General features: G+C 39.3%; 1 protein-coding gene across 2 annotated transcripts in view; it reads left to right on the top strand.

The window, feature by feature from the left end:
• SPTBN1 (spectrin beta, non-erythrocytic 1) overlaps positions 1-21,436 on the top strand; it is a 147,453-nt gene that overhangs the window by 53,243 nt on the left and 72,774 nt on the right. For both annotated transcript variants that reach the window (XM_029911738.1, XM_026652515.1), the window contains exon 2: positions 15,354-15,505. In XM_029911738.1, coding sequence (XP_029767598.1) covers positions 15,354-15,505 — 152 coding nt within the window. The remainder of the gene's footprint in view (positions 1-15,353; positions 15,506-21,436) is intronic.

Here is a 21,436-nt window from a genome sequence, read left to right as displayed (position 1 = left end):
AAGGCAGCTAAATCCGAATTAAAGTCCTAGTGTAGACCAGGCCTTTGGTTGCAACTTCTTTGCATTGATATCGCATGTTGGGTTCTTTTCCCCTAAAGTACAGCAGCCTTCTTTGTGTCCCTTTTGTGCTGGTAACGCTGTCAGCTGTTGAGTATGATTTGAGCATGATTCAATTCCAGGGGGGAAAAAAGGGGAAGAGACCACATGTCCATGGTTTTTCTTATTTTTTGGCTGCACATAGGAGTCTTCTTACCTGCAGTAACCTCTGCTCATAGTTGGGAGAATAGCTGTTTTTTTGTCTCTTAAGTAAATATCTTTCAGTGATAATTTCCAGGGAAGGTGGAGTATTCTGTTAATGAGGAGGCCATTATTTTTCAGGGTTTGTAAGTCTTTCAGCTTTTTAGATTGTCTGCCATTGTAACAAAAGTGATTACATTGTAACATGTCACTGCCCTTTGTCTGCAGTTTAACATGAGTAGTACTCATTATGATATGGCAATTAAATCAAACTATGAGTAAGTAGGGGAGGTGTCTCAAGAATTCCAGATGTTAGTTTCATGTTGAACTTTTTACCTTTAAACTATAATTACTCATCAGAGAAACAGATAATGTTGGCTTAGGCTACTTCTGATTTTAAGTATCTCAGGTTCTTTTGAACCAAGGAAATTCATCTTGAGCATCTAGACTGTTCTCAATGGTAGGAGATGACAGAACAAGGAGTAATGGTCTCAAGTTGCAGTGGGGGAGGTTTAGGTTGGATATTAGGAAAAACTTTTTCACTAGGAGGGTGGTGAAACATTGGAATGGGTTACCTAGGGAGGTGGTGGAATCTCCTTCCTTAGAGGTTTTTAAGGTCAGGCTTGACAAAGCCCTGGCTGGGATGATTTAGTTGGGGATTGGTCCTGCCTTGAGTGGGGGGTTGGACTAGATGACCTCCTGAGGTCCCTTCCAACCCTGATATTCTATGATTCTGTGATTCTGTGTGAGCCTGCATGAGTACTCTGGTGAGGCTGCCTAGACTAGAGTAAGCCACCGGCAGGGTGGCTATGAAGTGGTCTCCATGCCATTCCCACAAGCACCTGTGCAGAATGCGGTGAGAGGGGCAATGAGCCAGGAGAAAGGCCATGGGATCATTGTTTAAATGAATCCAGTAACTCTTAACACCACACATAGGTGACTTGAATGGACTGTAGCCGTGGTCATGGGGACTGCGCTCCACTCTGTGGGGTGAATTTCATCCCATCACACCTTCCCCCCATGTGCTTCATTTACTCAGGATTTGTGTAGCTGATGTAAATTGCTCTCCTTGCACATTGCCTCATCCAAAAGAGAAAGGTTTGTGTTGCTTTTAACACAAAAGGAAAAACATTCTTTGAGCAGCTGTAGCACCACCTCCAACCAGATCCCTAGTTATTACCCAAGTATCTTTTTGGAATCTTGCCATTTTCACAGGTGTGGTGATAATCCAGTAATACCATATTATGTTTTAGATAAATCTGGATGTGATTGACCACAGCTTTTGCTTAGGTTATTGTTATAAGAGTTCACATTGTGAGACGTGAACTGTGAAATGGAAATGGTGGCTTTTTTCTCCCTTAAATCAGTTGTAACTTCTGTATTGCTAAAGTCTCTCTTTTTATATATAGTGGTGCCTGATGGGACTTTCATAGCATTTCTGTTATATAAATCCTTATCTGTGGGGGTTTGTAACTAGGCTATAAAAAGTTGCTCCAGTCTGGGAGAGTTTTTGAAATTATTCTCAAAAAAGTATGGGTATCCATGTAATTAAAAATAACATATGGAACCCAGCTACATTGTGTTGAGTCAAAATCTGTGCAATTTTATTTTAGTGGTGATGCACAGGGTATAAATCAACCTAGAATTTGGCCCTGTAGGCTCAGCAGTAACATGTTGGACCTGATTCAGTTATGCATGTTTTATATTGATGTAAGTGTATTGACTTCACTTGAATCAAACCTGATTTGCACCTGGATGTGAGGGAAGAATTGGGTTTATGGGGCCTGATTCTCAATTGTGTTGTGGTTTGTGTAGTTATTTGCACCTGTGCAAAGTTGTTGTTTTATCAATGAAAAACGCAGGTACTCAGTTCTTCTGAAAATCAGGCCACTAGGATTTAGCACGTGAATTTTGAAAATAATCTTTAAAAGGCCATTTAAAAGTGTTTGATTTAACATGTCCTTTGTTGCCCTTCCAAGAATGACTTTCTTTTCTCTTTTTCTTTCAAATTTTAAGGCAGAAAATACCTTAACAATAAAAAGAGCCAGATTTGTTGATTTTTAAAAATGGGGGGGGAGGGTGGGGAGGGAAGAGGGAGGAAAGGGTGGGGGAATAAAACCATGGCTTTTTTAAAAAAAAATGCACATTTTTTTTTAAATAGACAATTTTTCTTAAATCTTACTAGTAAAAAGGCCCCCCCCCCCCCCCCCCCCAAATCTTTTCATTCAAAAAGGTTTGGCCAGCTTTGGTTAAAAGTGGAATTTTGTCCTTATCTGCCTTATGCTGACATCTGGCAGCAAATCCTTGACTCCAGCTGACAACTGCAAAACCCAGCTCAAGAGCGGTACACCAGCATGGGCTATGCACTCCTGCAGTCCAGGGTCAGTTGTGCGTTGCATTGCCCGAGTTCCGCTCTAAATAACTCCAGCAGCCAATGGCCCCAGAAGGCTCATGACAATTACTGGGGTATAAGGACGTTTTGGCCATGTCCTATTTCCCTAGGCTATGTCCCCCAGCAGGGAGGGAGCGTAGTATGTTGGGGATTCTCCCCAAACTAGCTATGCTGGCTTTAAAACCAGAATCTACCAGTGGTGAAATGCCATGTCCACACTGCAGAATTTGAGCCAAGGTGAGTAAAATAACACTATTGGATGATGCCTGCAATGGCAGCAACTATGGGTTGGGTAAAGGGCTGCCTTTCATCCTTATCTCTTCTGAATTCCACGGATGTGCTTGACTTCAAACATTTGTTAGCATAGTTTTAGTGTGTCTCTGTACGAATTACTTAATACCAAAATGGCTTTTGTTCTCTGATTTACATAAATAAACCCTCATTTCTGGTTTAGCTGCTGTTGCCAAGTTTGAACTACACTTTCCCAGCAGCTGTTGCAAGTCACTATGGACCAGTTTTTGAAAAGTGTATACACAGAGCATTTTTCACATCCCCGAGCTGCATATGTGCTTGAGTCAGGCTTACATGAGCTCATAGGTATGTGCACATGAAAATCCTTGTTATGTGGGTGTGCATCAGACATGGAGCACACACAGAACACACATATGCAAAAGTGCATATAAGTGCTCCTTCAGAGCTTAGGAAGTCTATCAGCCTATTTGATTTTCTAATTTTTCAGCTACTATATTAACTGAATTTTCTTTTTACTCTGTGTGTCTGTATGCATGACTGTGTGTGTGTGTGTGTGTGTATATATATATATAAATGCATTATGGATTCAGTTCAGCAAGGTACTTCCTGACTTTAGTCCCATGAGTTCAATGGGACTGTTCACTTATTTATTTAGATGTGTGCCTAAGTACAATACCGTGCTGAACTGGGGATTAAATGATTTATATATGTTATATAGCACCAATGTTAATGAGTAATCAAACACCCAACTTTTGGAATTTCCTGAGTTTTTATGATTGCACCAAGCAATTAAGCTACATTGTATATCTTATGGTATATATTTATAACAAAATAATACACTAAGGTTTATATTTGAAAACAGATCTAGAATATGCTACATATATGCCACATGGCCAAGGCAGCAGTGTTGGAAAACCCTCCCTGTGGGAATTTCCTGAGTTTTCTTTATTCCCTTCATATTGTATTAATATTAGGTTTTGGCATTTAATTTCCCTGCTTTTTTTTTAAAGAAAAGGGGAATGAAAAAAGAAATCTGAAGGTATATATGACTTGGTGAGCTTGGTAGACAATTTGAACTGGAGCTATCATTCTCACTAATTCTGCTTTCCATAAGTGAGTTCCCTGATGTGGAGATTTTCAACCTGTGAAGTTTATAAACTCCATCACCAGACTACAGCATCCTTAATCAGAGCCCCTTACCAATTAATTTTACAAAGATTAGAAAAGTTGAAGTATGCATGTATGAAACTACCGACAGGTATTTTAAATCTTTGGAACTTTATAATTATTGAACCAATTTCCTTCAAATTTGCCTTGTCTTTTATATCTCAATGAGCTCTATAGAACAAGTCAAGTTTGGATACTAGAAATTTCAGTCTCTCTCTTCAGCCATTTTGGAGTTAATTATCTGAGCAAAGCCATTTCTTACTGGAAAAGGCTATTTTGAAGTGAATTTGCTTAAAGGTCCCTACTCATCCTGCGCAAAACCAACCAAACACAAATCAATAAATAAAATCGTCTTTGGGCTGGAACTAAGTACGGAAATTTTCACACTAAAAGGAAAATTCTGAAGTGAGAGATTAGAATGAACGTTGAAACTCAACTTTTATACCCTGGAGAGCAGTTTCTAGAGAAGATTCAAGGAGGTGATGTCTTTGAAATGAAGAAATTGTAAATAAAGTTTTGATTAGCTGTGTCCTTTTTTATGGTTGAATTGTTGTGTACATTTTGACTGACAGAACGTTGAGATTGGGGTGTAACGTACAGTGGGGTGTAATTTTTTAATGCAGGTTTTTCTGGAGCATTTCTTAAGTACACTGACAGATTAAAGGGCTCAGTTCTGCAAGACTTGAGTTATGTGAATATTGGGACTAATGGGAGCTCTCTGTATGGCAGGCTTGCAGAGCTGGGCTTGTGGAGAAGACAGGTTTTCCTTTTAATGCTTCTTATTAGTAATCTGCTTCAAATCTCATTAAATATTATTAATTTTAAATCTCTTTTTAGAAATAGCCTTATGTTATAAATTGTCAATAGATTCCTTCAGTTAGTACAAGTAACTTTTGCTGTGACCTAGACGATTTTTATTGCCAATATTCATTCTGCTTTAATCAAGGGAGAGCTTAGGGGCCATTTTAGCTCCAAACCATAGCACATGCTGATATCCAGCATTATTACCTGATTTGTTACTGTTTTTATTTGGCAATCTCACTGTACAGAACAGTATATCTCCATATGTACAATATACCCTGTAATCATTAGAAGTAAATTATTCCGTGACCATGAAAACAGAATGAAATGAACAAATCATGAGCAAGGTTATTAAATCAGCCTATTAAACTAAAAATATTATTAATCCCCAATTAATACAGTGATTATTTAAATATATGCTTGTCAATTTAAAATATTTAATCTAATAGTACAAATATATAATTTAACCCCAAATCATTTTAAACGTAACTCCCAGATTTTATATTTCCAAAGGATTAAATGCATTCATGATTGAGTGTGAGCTTCTGTCTACCATGGCAGTGTATGCCCACTTCCCTGCCTTAATGGTGAACATGAGGCTGCACTGACTTGCATCTGAAGAAGTGAGGTTCTTACCCACGAAAGCTTATGCTCCCAATACTTCTGTTAGTCTTAATGGTGCCACAGGACCCTCTGTTGCTTTTTATGAGGCTGCACTGAAAATTATAATCCCAGTGGACAGTTGTGTACTTCATATTCTAGAGCATCTTGGAGCTCCAGGATGTGGAGCACTCCGGGTTTCCCTGTGCACCAGTATGTACACCCAGCTGAATCATAGAAATGGGCAGTTAGTTGCATCTAGGCCCAGTCACAGACATGTCTGAGCCCTGAGTTCATCATTAAGGTAAGGAGGGAGTGGGGAACCGGAACCGGAACCAGCAGTACTGCATCTGAGAGGGAACTGAGAGGAACTGCATCTGAGAGGGAACTTCACACCCCATTCCGCCCCTCCCCTGCTTCTTCCTGCCCCTGCTCCTCCCCTTCCCCCAGTGCCTCCTTTGCATGCCACTGAACAGGCTTGGGGGGGGGGGGTGCTCCAGCCCCGATGCTTTTCACTTATATGTCCCTGTAGTATTTTTTTCAGGATCTAATTTCCGGAGCTAGGAAAAAATGTGACTAGGCCTTAGTCCTGCAAATGCTCGTGCCTGTGCTTAACTTCAATCATGTGAGTAGTCTCATTGAAGTCAATGGGACAGCTTATGTGCTTAAAGCTAAACACAGGCATACAGATTTGCAGGTGTGTCACCTAAGGTGTAAAATGGTTTTAATTCTCCATTATGACAGTTGGATTTCAATGGATGTTCTTCAATTTATACCAAATAATTTAACTATGGGTTCCCATAATACAGAAATAGGGTTAAATATCTGACTCGCATAGTTTAAACCAATCTAGTGAGGATAGGTCAAAGCATATTCCTCTCTGTAAATCTGCTATGTGATTTGTCCTCTTTAGAATAAAAATAGGCAGAGATTTTCTCTCTGTTTAATCTTTTAACCCCAGATGGCTTTTATGTTACATTTATTGGAATGTGAAACCTCCCAGTGATTGTCACATATGGACATAGTCATTCTAGTACGTAGTATACTGCCTTTCTCAATCTTCTGATGGCATCTTTTTATATTCTAGCACCAAACAGTTATCAACCTTATGCAAAAATAACGACTATGAAAATACCTGTCCTCCCAAACTCTGTACTACTTGGCTGACTACTCAACATGGTTTTATGCAACATTTTATCTTCTGGGCAAGGTTTAGTGACATCAAAGAGAAAATATCAGACCGTTTTTTACGCTGATAGCCTTGTGCAGCTGTTTTCCTTTTCTCATTTTAAGACATTTTAGGCAATCAAACTATATATATGATATATTGTTTATAATATGTGTGTTGTGATATAGGACTTAAACTCCCTCTGGTGCTTCCCAGTAAATGAGGAAGAATTGTGAAATACACAGCATTGTTTTGAAGTTTTGGAACATTAAGCCATTGTGGTAGAGTAGAGGAGACACTAGAGGCATGATCCTGCTCCAAATGGAAGTCAGTGGCCAAACACAATGTGAGCAGAATAATTTCTTACCTTTTTAATCTTTAATGGGTGAAGTTCAAACACATGCATGTAAAACCTTGGTTATAACACCGTTTTCTTCAGTGGAGTTAATCCAATGCAACAAATTCATCTGTAGTCTATTTTGTGTAATAAAATAACCCTTTTGAGTGCACTAGTTTTACATTGAAAACATCAGTTGGCGCCACCTTGCTGTGTTAAACTACCTGAGAGATTGAAGTAAAAATAAAGCAGATGGCCATTATTTTAGAAGTTCATCCAGCATTATTAAATATGGCACATACATGAAATAATGTTCTCAGCCTTGGAATGCTCACTTTGACTTTCTTCACGTTTCATTTTTATTTTGTAGCTTGCATGTGTCTTTATTGGGGATTTTGGCTTCCAGGTTAAATACCTTTCTTTATCCTTTTATCAGTCCATATTTTCAGTACCAACATCTTGTCAGCAGATGGAAAACCAGCACAATGCTAGAAGACAAGAAACTTTTTGCTGTCCAGTTTTATTTGCCTTGTTCTTAAAGGGAAATATGGATACAGTTTTAGAATGCAGTAACGTTAGGAGAAGCTGTGTTTTTTGTGTTCATAATAGTGACCTTTTTCTAATAGTGTCTAGTAATCTTAGTTCCCACTTGATGACATTTTTTTTTCCTTTTAGTGGATTCTAAACATTTTAAATTAGTCTTCATCAGCATAACAGACGATTTTAGTTTGAGTTAGTTTTATGTTTTAGAGCAGGTGACAGTATGAGTTCATGAGTTTTATTCTCTCTGTGCTTTTAATAACAATAATCATATTTATCTGATACTTGAGCCTGTTTTTCACTTGTGAGCTTTGTTTGAAACTGGAGCTGTGGGTGGTGGGGCTGGAACCCAAGTCCTGCCCCCCAGGGCTGAAGCATGTAACTTAGCTTCACAGAGCCCCCTGTGGCGTGATGCCCCGGGCAATTGCCGTGCTTGCCACCCCCTAACGCTGGCCTTGCTCTTGCCACCACCCTGGGAGTTGCAACCTCCAGGTTGAGAAACACTGATCTAGATGAGTTGAGTATCCCCTAGAAGACCTCTGTGTACCCCAGGGGTACACGTACCTCTGATTGAGAACCCACCCTAAAGGACACACTTTTGTTCCATCTTAGAATTATTGTACAGTACCTGGTGCTGCTGTTAAAGATACTGGGTGAGAGCCTCACCCCCACTCTGGCCCCCTTGTAGCCCCATAAAGGCACCCTAAAAGCCCCAGTTCTAGCTGTAGGAGGATTACACAGGAACTCTAGAAGTCAGGCATAAGACTGCCCACGAAGATCCCTTCACAGGTCCTGGTGTAGATGCTATGTTGTGGGGCAGGCCCAGAACTGTGTAAGTTGTACAGAGGGCCCCAGAGCAGCCCAAGATAGGGAGGTGCAAAGGTGGCTGAAAGCTGCATTATCTGCTCTCCACCTGGGTTGCAAATTCTGGGATGCAGCACAGAATTTCACCCATTATATTTATTAACTGGCTCTTACAGTTATAAAGCAGTGAAAGCTGTAGATTGTCACAGTGAATATGTTCATGTTTCTTCACGATAAAATCTGCACAGATCATAACAAAGTTGTCCAGATAACCATTCATTGTTTTCTCAGGCATCCTCCTTAATAGGAAGATCTTCAGGAATGGTTGGAATTTGTGAAATCATCTATTATTGGCAGCCGAATTCCATATCTTTGCATCTGTGTAAAAACATTAAACCAGAGTAATATCCTGCATCCTGAAAAGCCGAGAATAGAGTGACCATTGGTCTGAGAAAGAAAGTTCTGTTTTCCTCTCTGCACTGTTGACCTGAATTCTTACGATTCTAAGAGTTCTGGGAAGCTGTCGATGTTGAATATCGTAAGCAAAAGCCAGGAGCCTAAATTTGATCTTTAAGACAGTGTATTTAGCAGAGTTTGATGGGAAGAGCATACTGTCTATATTTCTTTACTGTACAGTAAAAAAAAATATTTTTAAGCTTCAGAAATTATATTCAGCTTATAAAACATAATATTTAAATATAAAGAAGCTGTTGCATTTGCAATTAGGAAAGAAAAGGTGTCCTGCGTTCACCTTGGTTGAAGTATTGCACAGGTCTACAACTGGTTGTGTATAACATACAATACACTATTTATTACCTGGGCACAGCAGGGAAGATTTGAAATGAAGCTTCAGCCCTGGCTCTGAACATTATGTTCCGACAATACTGCTAGTCCAGATTGTAGGTTAAACACCCTGCAGCTAGTATTAGTCAGACACTTAATGCTTCTTGCATGGTTTCTTTTTCTGGTTTAATTTCCTTGTCTTTTTTTCTGTATCATTTGCGTTAATTTTAGAACCCTCCCTTTGCAGTTTATCAGATTGAGCGTAGCGTCTATTTCCAGTTAAGTGGTGATTATACCTTTTAGGCATCAACTGTCAATGTGATTTTGACTCCTAAATGCCTAAATCTCTTTTGAAAATGAGCTTTAGGATCCTAAGTCTGTTAGGTGCTGCAATATTGAGTGCAGCAGCATCTAAATACCTTTAAAAAGCTGGGCCTAAAATTCTTCTGCTTGTGTTGGGCTGGGTACAGTGCTTGCTGAACAGATTTAAAACCCAATTTGAAATGGGTTTGGGCTCAATCTCTTTAAAACAAGCATTGGTCAATGTAGAAGAGGGCAAACAATCTTTAAACTGAGTTTAGAAACGATCTTCCAGTTCAAGTAGCCTTTGCAGCCACAACATTTGATTGCCTTTGTGCTAAAGGAATGGTGCTGATTAGGGATGTAAATAGTGGTTAAAAAAAGTAACCATGTAACCGACTAAAAATGTATTGGTTACACATTTAGCTGGGGGACTACGGGTGGAGTACGTTTTACGCAGGGCCCCGGCTGCAGGCCCCCGCGCCCGGGGATCCCCGCTGCCGGTGTCCTGGCTGGGACTCCGCTGCCGGGTTCGCACCTGGGGTCCCTCCTGGCTGCCACCCCCAGTGCAGCAGCAGAGTTTAACTGTTAACCGAAACCGATAAGACTGCTTATCCCTTAATCGGTTAACCAGTTAAACTTTTACATCACTAGTGCTGATATCACTGTTCTGCACACTGCGGGGAGGGCTGTGTATGTTTGTGCTTGTTGGCTGGATTTTCGTACTTCCCACTTCATCTCCTGAGCCAAATTCTCCATTATACTGGTGCAAGCCCACTGAGTTCATTGAATTCAATAGGATGGCACCGGTGTAATTGACAGCAGAATATGGTTCATGAATTTTTATCCAGAATCCTACAATCCCTTTAATTTTAATGAGAATTGGGCATTCACATTCCTTTGGCAGCTTTGAAAATCCCACCTGTAATATTTCAGAATGTTGCTAAAATTGTAAAGGAAGAGTGTTTGTCAAGGAAAGTTATTACCTAACTCCTGTTTACTTACTAAGCAACTAAACCAAGTCAGCCACAGTAAATTACAAGCACTAAGCATGAGCTGCAAGTCCACCTGCTAATCGTATTGTCAGAGGAGTTTCCGTCCACAGGAAATTTCCTTCCTAATGTTGCCTCAAGATAAGTTGGAGTCTGTATTATCAATACAGCTGTTAAGAGCTACTTCCCTTTTCCTGCTGTGCATGTTTTGCATGATGCTCGTTTGTCTTTACCCCTGGGAAACAAATGTTTTCACAAGCTAAAAGACATTGGCAGCTCCACCCATATCCTCTGGTTTCAATTAGATTTTTCAAAATCTAAAAATATCTCTTTAAAGATATGAAGGAGATTTGTCAAAAGTGTCACATTTGTTAATGTATACTTAAAAGGCATGAGTGACGATAAATGGTGTTCCCTTTCCCACTATTGATATTAAATACCCATAATTAGTTATTAAGGTGTATTACCATTAATATACTTTACTTTTGTGTAATAGTATATACATGAATATAGCATCAATTAGTTATTTTCCATGCTTTGTTGCATTTTCTAAGCTGTCAGTGCAATTCCTGGCTTAAAGTAGATATGCAAATAAAATTGATGGTCTTTAATTCTGTGCATGTTTTAACTTAAAAGACCTGAATAAAAAATGTACTTGTAGTTTATCAGTTTGAAGGTAATGGTGAAATCAGTTGCAAAAATCTGCCATCATTGTGAAATGCCAAGCAGAAATAGTCAGTAGAGGTTTTAAGACTATATGGCACACCCCATTCAAATAAACGTATCAACAGTTTTAATCTTGTTTTCCAGTTACATATATAAAAACATGTATAAAGTGTATATATCAGATGCTGTACTACAGGGGGTATACATAACGTGGTGGTAAAAACGCCTGCACTCTGTCTACTCTGGTGTTTGCACTGTTGCTACTATCAGTGCAGAATTACAGAGCTGAATTTTTCCAGCATAGCTGCACCCAGTGAGACAGACAGAGTGCCCTCAGGAAAGTGGGAGTCCAGAAAGGGCTGCAGAGCTGCATTCCTGGGTCTATTTGCTGGCTCTCCTGAAAAGCTGGCAGTCAGTGGCATGCCACAAGGCTGTGTGGGAGCCTGGCTATTTACTATCAAGCAGGGCTTTCTCAGTGCAGGCAAGTGGATGCATTCGGCCAGTCAGTAATTTGACTTTCCCCATGGCAAGCTCATTTTTCCATCCTTACTGCTCAATCATAGTGGGCAGGAAGAAAGACAGAAACATCCCCTCTCCCTCCTCCCCCCCCCCAAAACCCCACAAACCCAAATATGGGTTATAACAAATAACTGGAATGTACAGGGATTGGAGAGACATAAGACTTAGAGCATGGAAATTAGAGAGAGAGATTTCATGTCTGAAAACATCACAGGTGCAGTGACTAGAATTTGTATTGCCTCCATTTCTATTTTTAAGTTAGTGTAAACAGTGGGGAGAGGCGGAAGGAACCACCAGGGGTAGGAGGAAAAGGGGTGGAAGCTGAGCAAGAGGGGTGAAAACAAGACAAAGGAGGGTGGAGAAACAAAGAATCAGAAAACAACCCATACCAATGCAAAGGAAATAATCGAAATCACAAAGGACAAGACAGAGAGAGAGAATAGGTAAAAGGAGAGGAGCAGCAACTGTATTGGGACATGACTGGAAGAGAGTAGCCAGCCACTGATCTGTCAGAGGGGTGGTAGGGTCTCCATGTGAAAAGGATAGTCACTACTTAAGGAAACAGAGGTGGCTTCCTGGAGATGGATTAACTGAAATACATTGTTGTTTGACTCACACAGCTGTTTTCCTTCCCCAGACAATGGGCCAGATCATCAGCAGGTGGTTGAAGTTAACACAGGTTTATGCTATCTGAGTATCTGGCCCAATGTATCACCATATTTTTTCATATAACATCCCTAGTCTGTTTTACCTTTCCCTGATTAGTCCATATGTCTGACTCTTCAATTTCCACTTGCTAAAACAACATGGTATCAGCTGATTTGCTTTCACCATCCATTACATTTTACCTGCATCCTAAGGAGGACTGGAGAATGGCTGATAATCATGTGTTTATTTTAATAGGTTTCATTACAGATAACTTAGTAACTAGATTTTACAGCTTTCTTGAAGCTATAATGCTTTGAACATCTGAACTATAATTCTGTACCAGTATCTCTCTATCTGTAGAGTAAATATAACAGGCATCTCTTAATGTTGCATTGCTATATAGAAACTACAGTAGTTAGATAAATATACATTACGTCGTGTTTTTGGACACATCTGGATCACAATGAGCTTTTATGTAGCTTTATGGGGAAGGGAGAAGTGGTAATTATTGTTGGAAATTTTTTAATAGATGTAAAATGTTGCTAGTTTTCTAACTGTTTTCTGTGACTCACTAGTTAAAAGGAATCACTTTTGACTTGAAGCATGAATTAGCAGACATGCAACTGTGCAGATAAAGCATTCTAAGGAATTCACTATAAATAGTTCTGAACAGCATGTTTAAGGTTGCTAAAGAATATATTTAAGTTATTATTTGGATAGACTAGTATTTCCACTAGCCAGATATGATGGGATTTTTTCCTTTGGTGCAAGATTGAGCAAACTGTGCTATTATGCTGCTGGAAATGAGGAGCAGCTTGGGTATGGGAAACTGTATCTTTTGACTCTCTATATTTGTTTTTGTAGTATTGCTTTGCTAGAACAGAGTCTGTGCTTTCTAATGAAGTGGCCCACATCCTGTTCACACTGCTTATTAACGATATATATCTTGGCTTTGTATTGCTGACGTTGTGATGTTGTAATAATAATTGGAATGAAATATTTGGTCACAAAGCATTGAGCATTTTGTGGGGAAAAGTTGCAACACAATCAGCAGTAGATAGCTCAGTGGAGCAAAGGTCTGCAGCATGTAATAAACTAGGGTTGGTTACTATCAGGGTATCAGAAAGCAAGCCTCAGTTACTGCTAACTTCCTGTTGTGTTGCCATGTCATTGTAACACTGTACTTTACAAAGAGAGAACCACTGCAAACTGCACCATGGGCTGTCAGGCTGTTGAAAACTTATTGGTGTAATATAACACAAACGCCTTTGAGGGTCAGTTCCAATGCATTAGCCCTCTCACAAGTAACTGCAAGAATAAATTCAGAAATACATGGGAGGCACTGAGATATTGTAGTGACAGGGGTCATATAAGTAAACAAATATCTACTGTCATTGAGCTGCTGATAGCGCGCTCTCTCCTTTTCAGATTCCTCCTTCCTGTTTCCTTCCCTTACCCACCCACCCCCGTCTCTATTGCTATTTATTTCTTTACTTTCTGTGTTCTTACCCCCTCGGCTTCAGTTTTCTTCTCCTCTTTCCTCCTATCCCATGCTGGGACTGAAAAGGAGAGAGAGAGCACTATCAGCAGCTCAGTGACAGCAGACCTTTGCCCCATTGAGCTATCTACTCCTGATTGTGTTGTAACTTTTCCCCACCAAATGCTCAATGCTTTGTGACCGCATATTTCATTCCAATTATTATTACAACATCTCAACGTCAGCAATACAAAACCAAGATATATATTGGTAATAAGCAGTGTGAACAGGATGTGGGCCACTTCATTAGAAAGCACAGACTCTGTTCTAGCTAGTTTTAAGAGAATATAGTAAAACTAGCTATGAATATGCCAGATTCATGCACCTGTCCATGCTAGAGAAGCGCTGTCTGTAGGAAAACAGGCACATTGCTCCTCCTGGGAAATTCCAAAAGGCCAGAGAGCATGGGAAACATCCGACAGATTCAGTTCTGCATGAAAATGTAACCCTCCTACATTTCAAAAACATTTCATATATCTAAACTAATGTGTCCAGAGTTTTTTTGTGTGCCTAAAATTAGGTTTCTAAATCATAGTGGCCTGATTTCCAAAAGCACTGAGTACCCACAGATCCCAATAAAGTCAATGAGAGTTTCAGATGGTCAGTGCCTTTGAAATCAGGCCTCTTATTTAGGTGCCTAAATGTGGATTTAGGAACCTAACTTTGGACACCTAAGTTTGAAAAGTTGGGCCTATCACTCTTCCAGAATCCAGTGAAATCACTGGGTTTCTTTTCATAGTGTAAGGCCTGATAAATAAGGTCCTGATCCAAAGCCCACTGAAGTCAGTTAAGACCCTGAGTGACCAAATGATGCAGCGTTTTCTGGCTAAAAGTCATTTGATACTCAGCAGATTACTATTTAAGAGTTTCTGAATTAACGTAGTCTATAGTGAGCATACACATTAAATGAACTATGACTTTTGCCAACAGTTATCTGTACAAACAGTTATGAAAGTGCCTGGTATATGTATGCCGAAAAAAAATCTGTTTTTCTATGGTTTTATGTAAATGCAGGCCAACTTTACTCTTGCAGTTTTGGAACAATTCATCCTGCTGTTACATAAATATTTGTGAAATCTTTCAATCCTAAAATAAATGCTATTATGAGGGGGAAGGAATAAAATAAGTGAGAGGCATTGGACCAAATTCTGCTCTCACACCAATGTTAATCCTGAGTAACTCCATGGATTTCAATGAAGTTACTCTGAATTTACACCAGTGTAATCAAGAGCAGAAGTTGTCTAAAAGCTGCAAAATAACCAAGATTAACAAAGCACAGGGCAGTTGGATAATTCACAGACACTCTTTAGGTTATTCTTTAGTCAACTATTTGCGTCTTAAGAAACAGGTTCTGCTGCCAAATCCTGAAATCCATAGTCCAGATTTACTTCTCAAACATTGCTGAGGCAAAATTCCCAATGAAATCAGTTCTCTTGACTTCATCAGAAAATACTATAAAATAAGAACGTTGGATTTTCTGTGAAATGTCCTGATAAAATAACTCCTCTGGAGACACTAGCAAGCCTCTTTATTTGAATATATTGGAACACGGGTTTGAATATCATCATCTTATGTTGTTTAGAATAATCCTGTCTTATTTCTCTGCCTAGATGAACGAGAGGCAGTTCAGAAGAAGACTTTCACAAAGTGGGTTAATTCACATTTGGCACGTGTATCATGTAGAATTACAGATTTATACGCTGATCTTCGTGATGGACGGATGCTTATCAAACTGCTGGAAGTTCTTTCAGGAGAAAGACTTGTAAGTGTCTATATCTTTATATTCTTTTTGTCATTTCTTCATTAAAACCACAGGTGAAATCCTGGCTTCATTGAAGTCAGTGGCAAAATTCCCATTAATGTCAATGGGGCCAGGATTTCACCCCATATTTTTAAGAAATCTCTTCCTATCAATTTTTAAAAATTGTATTTAACGTAAGTAAGGGCTTGATTCACTTCTCATTGAAGTGTCTTTCTATTGTCTTCAGTAGGAGTTAGAACCTTTAGAGTCTCATCTATCGTGTGAGGTGCTGAGCACTACCAGGAAGGTATTGAGCAGCCTCAACTCCCATTGGAATCAATGAAGGCTCTGAAAGCACCTTGCAGGCTGTGGCTGTCTTTGATTAGGGGTGTATGCCACATGAACTAGAATCCTCTGGGTGACACTTTTTCCTCAAGTATGTATGTGAGCAGTTCTCATTCTCATCAACGGGAAATGAGTGTCAGTATCTGAGGGAAGAAATTGACCCTGTGGACTGGGTGTAATAAAACTCCAGTGGTAAGAAGTGGTGCTGTATGACTATTGGAAGTGTATTTTGGGGAATGGTGGGGTACTAGTTTTTCCACACAGATCATTTGATGATGTCCCTGCTCTTAAAACAACCTTATCAAAGGAATACAGGTCTTCAGCTGTGATCCAAGGCTACATGTGGTTGCAAATGTGTAATCAAGTGTCATCAACTGGTCTTATTAATGGAAGCCATATGGGTTTAGACCCTGCATAGAAAATTGGACATATGCCCTACAATGCTGTGTTAGTACGGCAAAACTTGATATAGGGATTTCCAAATACTGTTTTGATTATATAGACTCTGAGATGCATATAAGTACACTGTCCCAATATTCTATACTAGGAGTTAAATATACTTAGTATGTGTGTGTATTATATTTTGCTCAAAATAAATTCCTTTATGCTGAATAATTTATTTTAGTGTGGTATTAGTGTTCGATGTACTCACTGCAAACAGTGTTTATTCCAGATACTGTGTTCAATTACGGTGGTGTAGCTGAGATCAGAGTTGGTCTTTATTGTAAAATTTAGACTATTTCAGGTATCAAGTCTGCAAACCCTTCAACGCAGTTTCACCCCTTAATTTCAGTTTAATTATTTGCTCTGAAGTGAGTTTTGATGTCACATATTACTTTATCTATGGGGAAACTCAGACCAGCCATGCAACTTTCTCAGTGTGATTTTTTTTTTTTCTCTCACCAAGGTTTGAAAAATGGATGTTGTATTCAAATAGAACATATGCAGTTATATTGGGAGTAATGGTGCCAAGCCAGCAGCATTCTCCTAGTAGAATGTTAAATCTGTGATTACATCACCATTAAAATAGCATAGCAGTGGTTTGCAACACTACTACAAATTCTTATTTTAGCATTGTTATCTCAGCTTTAGAATGTGAGTACAGCAACCTTTGTTTAAACAGCACATTCTAGCATGCCTTCTACTGCAAACGCGGATATAGATAAGGTAATTCATGAAACCTTGAGACAGTTACGCACAATGAAGAGTATATTATTATGATCATCTTATGTGGCTTACTTGCTGAAATTCTGTTCTTCGTAATTACCTTTATTTTTTATTTGTTATTCACTGGCACAGTGTGTTTAGTGCTTCATAAGACCCAGATATCGAGACAATCTCTGCTCAAAAAAACTTACCATCTAGAGAGCAAACTTAGAAAGTCAGGACAACTGGGATAACTAGAGACAGAAGCTATCTTTGTTACTTTTAAATTTTAAATTCAATTAATATTCATTCAATAAAATATATAACAACCTTACACTCGTGTTACAAATTCTTACCCTCATCCTGCAACACGGAAGAACAGTCCAGTGGTTAGGACACTATCCTGGGATGCAGAAGAGCGGAGTTCAGTTCAGTGCCTTGTCAAAGACTTCCTGTTTGCCCTTGGGCAAGTCACTGAGGCCTAAATTTTCAAAAAGGTGTGGTGATTTGGGATGCCCCAATCTTCAGGTGCCAAATTTATACATCACTGAAGGTCCTGATTTTCCAAAAGTGCTGCTAACAATCTATCCTCTGAAAACCTTTGAGGTGTCTCAAGTTGGGAACCACAAAATTAAGGTACCCAAAATAACTTCAGTTATAACAACTCTTGAATAATAATTGCATCCTATTTACTTGAAGGTCAGACTCGCTGGTCTATAATTCCTGGGATCACCCTAGTATCTTTTTTAAATATGGGTACAATGTTTACTACCCTCCAATCTTCAATAGACATGATTTTCAGTCCAGTTTTCAGTCTAGATCTTATTACATAAAGTCTTGAATATTCCAAGATTTTGGAAGCAACAAGACAGCATGCCAAAGTCCCACTGAGCAAAGTGGGAAAGAATCCAGTCAGGATGAAAAAAAAAATAGTAATTTTGGTTCCACATACTGTTAATCAGCTTCTTCCAAACAGAGAAATAAAGCTAAGTATTGTATGTTGCATAAAACAGAATTTAGCTCAGTTTCTCCTTTAATTAGATAACTGCTCAATAATTACTTCAGAATTTCTGAAAGCTCAAAGGTCAAGCCATTTAAGCAGACCAAATCTCAAATCATCCTTGTAACTCTTTTTCAGAACCTTTTTCAAATTTTCAACATCCTTTTTGAACTGTGGGTGCCAGAAAAAACACAGTACTACTGTGATGGTCTCTCTAATGATGTATATGGAAGTAATATCACCTCTCTACTTCTACTTGATATTCCCCTGCATATGCAGCCATGCGTTCACCTTCTTAGCTACAGCATCACAATGAGAGCTCATGTTCAATTGGTTGTCTACTATTAGCATTAATTATACTACCATCCTTTAACTTTTTTAGTGATTGCATCCCATATTACCCTACCCATGAATTTGCCTGTGCTCAGTGTCTGGCTAGCTGGCCTAAGTCATCCCATTTACCACTTTTAAGTTATTGGTATGGCAATAGCTGTTTTCCAGTCATGTGAAACTTCCCCATTGTTCCAAGATTGTTAAAATATCAATACTAATAATTCAGTGAGCTTCTTACCTGATCCTTGTAATACTTTTGTGTGCAAGTTATCTAGTCTTGCAGATTTAAAACATTTAATTCTAATAGTTGCTCTTTAACATCCTCCCTAGTTACTGATGGAGTAGAAAGGATTTTATGGTCACTGTAAGATATGAATATATTATCAACTGGAAACACAGCAGATTTCAATCAGGTGATTCCAACACTGGCATAAACTGGTGTAAAGTCCACCATGCTGAGATTGTGGCAGTAGAAAAGAATGGCAGCCTCTCCTTTGCCACGTAGGCTAGGTCTACACTACAGCGGACTTCCGACCTAAGATACGCAACTTCAGCTACCTGAATACCGTAGCTGAAGTTGCGTATTTTAGGTCGGCTTACCTGGCGGTGAGGACGCGGGAAAGTCGACCGCTGCCGCCGACTCCGCTACCGCCTCTTGTCGAGGTGGAGTTCCGGAGTCGACGGTAGAGCCATCAGGGATCGATTTTACCGCGTCCTCACGAGACGCGGTAAGTCGATCCCCGATAAACCGATTGCTACCCGCCGGATCGGCGGGTAGTGAAGACGTAGCCGTAGAGAAAAACATCCTCTCTGATATAAGGGCCCAGGCTTGCTCTGGGAGATGTATTTTACACCACAATGAGCTACCCTATGTGAATCTGGCCCAAAGCTTTTGGAAACCTTGGAATGACCAATCCCTTAGGCTCTCTGTTTGTCTCCGGAAGAGATGACACCCCCACCCAACCCCCCTCACATGGGGTATGGAACTATTTTTTTAATTTAATTTTTGTTCATGATCAGGATATAGTTCTTGATAAAATGAAAGAAGATAAGGAATGGTTTGAATGAGCTAAATACCCTCCGATGAATGAGGGATAGTTGACAGTTTCTTCTTCTGCAGCCTGCCTCCTGGTGGACTTTCCACCATGGATTCTCTGTGCCTGAGATTAAACTGGCAGACATCAGTGAAACCCTGGGCTGAATCCTGCCAGTCAAAAAGTGCAGTCGGGGTCAGTTAGACACTGTGGAATTTGTCCATTTTATTAATCTGAGTGGTCCTCTGGGTCTAACTCATTCAGATTTATTATGTCTTCTTGTATTTCACATGAAATCTTTGTGTTTAGGAGTCAGAAAGTCTTGCCTATAATTTGCCTTCTTTGAAGGTTATATTTCCTGTATTCTTATTTTTGGGATATGTGTTCAACTGTAGTTTGGGAATAAAGTCTCAGAAACTAATTAATTTGTTCTATAACACACCTCTGTGAGTATGTTGTTTTGATTTAGGAATTTCTGTCACTATTAGCCAAATGAGATATTTTCCCTGTAATTGTCTTGCGACATTAGAGCCCAGTTCTGTTCCCATTTAGGTAAATGATACGACTCCTACTGAGTTGAATGAGAATAGCATCTGGTCCTTAATTACCTATTAGAAATCTTCAGGATAGCACCAGTATACTTTTCGTGGAAGCGTCACAATAAAGTCTGCATGCATCTTGTGTAAACTGTAAATGTGAGGTCTTGTGTATACTAAAGCCTCTTTGCCCTGCTCTGACAGTGTGTGGAAACCTCAGAGTGGAAATATAATTTATGCCCACTTTGAGGGCCTGTTACATGGCCAGGGTGGTGTAAAGTAGCCGTCATGTAAGTGAGAATCAGGTCCCTGGAAATTTACGCCCTGGATCAGAATTAATGCTGACTTAGGCCACGCTGCCCCCAAAAGAGAACTTGTGGTCACAGAAATTTGAAGTGAAACCAGTGACTGCTGACACTTCAGTGTCCTTAAGAATATCAATTTTTAGCAAAGCGTTTCATGTTTATTACTGAGATTGTTCAGGCCAGTGTTCCTAGGATACATAACAGAACTCTGGCTGAGACCTTCTGTCTCCTGAGTACAGTCTGAAGAAAAGATTTTGCCTGAGCTATTTCAGTGGCCAGTTAATTACATTTACTGAATAAAACAAAGAAAACAGTGTGGATTAGCATTTTGTCTGAATACCCTCAAAGGTATGTCAGTGAGCACTGAACTTCATATTCACCTGTAATGTTTGTCTACAGAACAAAGTTTCTTTAATTTTATTCTGTTTTATACCTGACTTTCAAGTGATGTTATTGCGTTCATGGTTTTGCCTGGTTACGTTGATCAAAAATGTTACTTTCATGTTGCTGTCTTCCTTTTTTTTCTTTTAAAGAAATCAGTTGGAATAAATGTATTCTGCTATTTTGAGAAAATCTGCCTGTCTTTAAGGGTTAAAGAAGTTTTGAAATTTCCTTTTCATGGTGCCTCATCGGTTTGTTTAGGGACCAAATCTGAGGTGCCTTTAAAAGAGTTAAATGTTGGCAGGAGATGTCCTCTGGAGTTAATCATTTCTCTTTATTGTGTTCATGCATTGGTGAGCTTATTTAATATATTTCCCAATGCAGCAAATATTACTTTAAAAACAAATCTGGGCTGACTGGTAGAGAAAGGGGTGTGTCAGTATAACATACCATTATACACACCCAGCAAAATCACTAGTCTTTCAGATAGCAAATGAAGATAGTGGATTGAAAAGGATGAAAGGAGGATGGTGGCAGCATATTTTGACTGGGAGGTGGAATGAAATTTCCTTCACTTCTGCTTCAGAGGCTTGATCACGTTCTCAGTGAAGATGTTCACTTTTACTCCTTAAATCGGCCAAATTATCCTCAGTCATCTCTGGGTGTGGTAACCAGTGGCACTTTATCTGGTTCCATAAGCAGACATCGGTTGGTTGGGGATGGATGCACTGGTCCTCTGACTGGTTTGGATACATGTTTCAGCCAGAGATGACCACACAGCAACATTATCCTTTTAAAAATGCGTTTTATAAGGAAAACAATTTAAAGAAAGAAGTAAATAAACCTATTTCTCAAGGAAGAAATGCTTACCT

Source organism: Terrapene carolina, unplaced genomic scaffold, assembly GCF_002925995.2.
Source record: "Terrapene carolina triunguis isolate 2854851 unplaced genomic scaffold, T_m_triunguis-2.0 Scaffold120, whole genome shotgun sequence".
Lineage (NCBI taxonomy): Eukaryota > Metazoa > Chordata > Testudines > Emydidae > Terrapene > Terrapene triunguis.
Note: the sequence above shows the minus strand (reverse complement) of the source record. Positions and strands in the feature narration are given on the sequence as shown.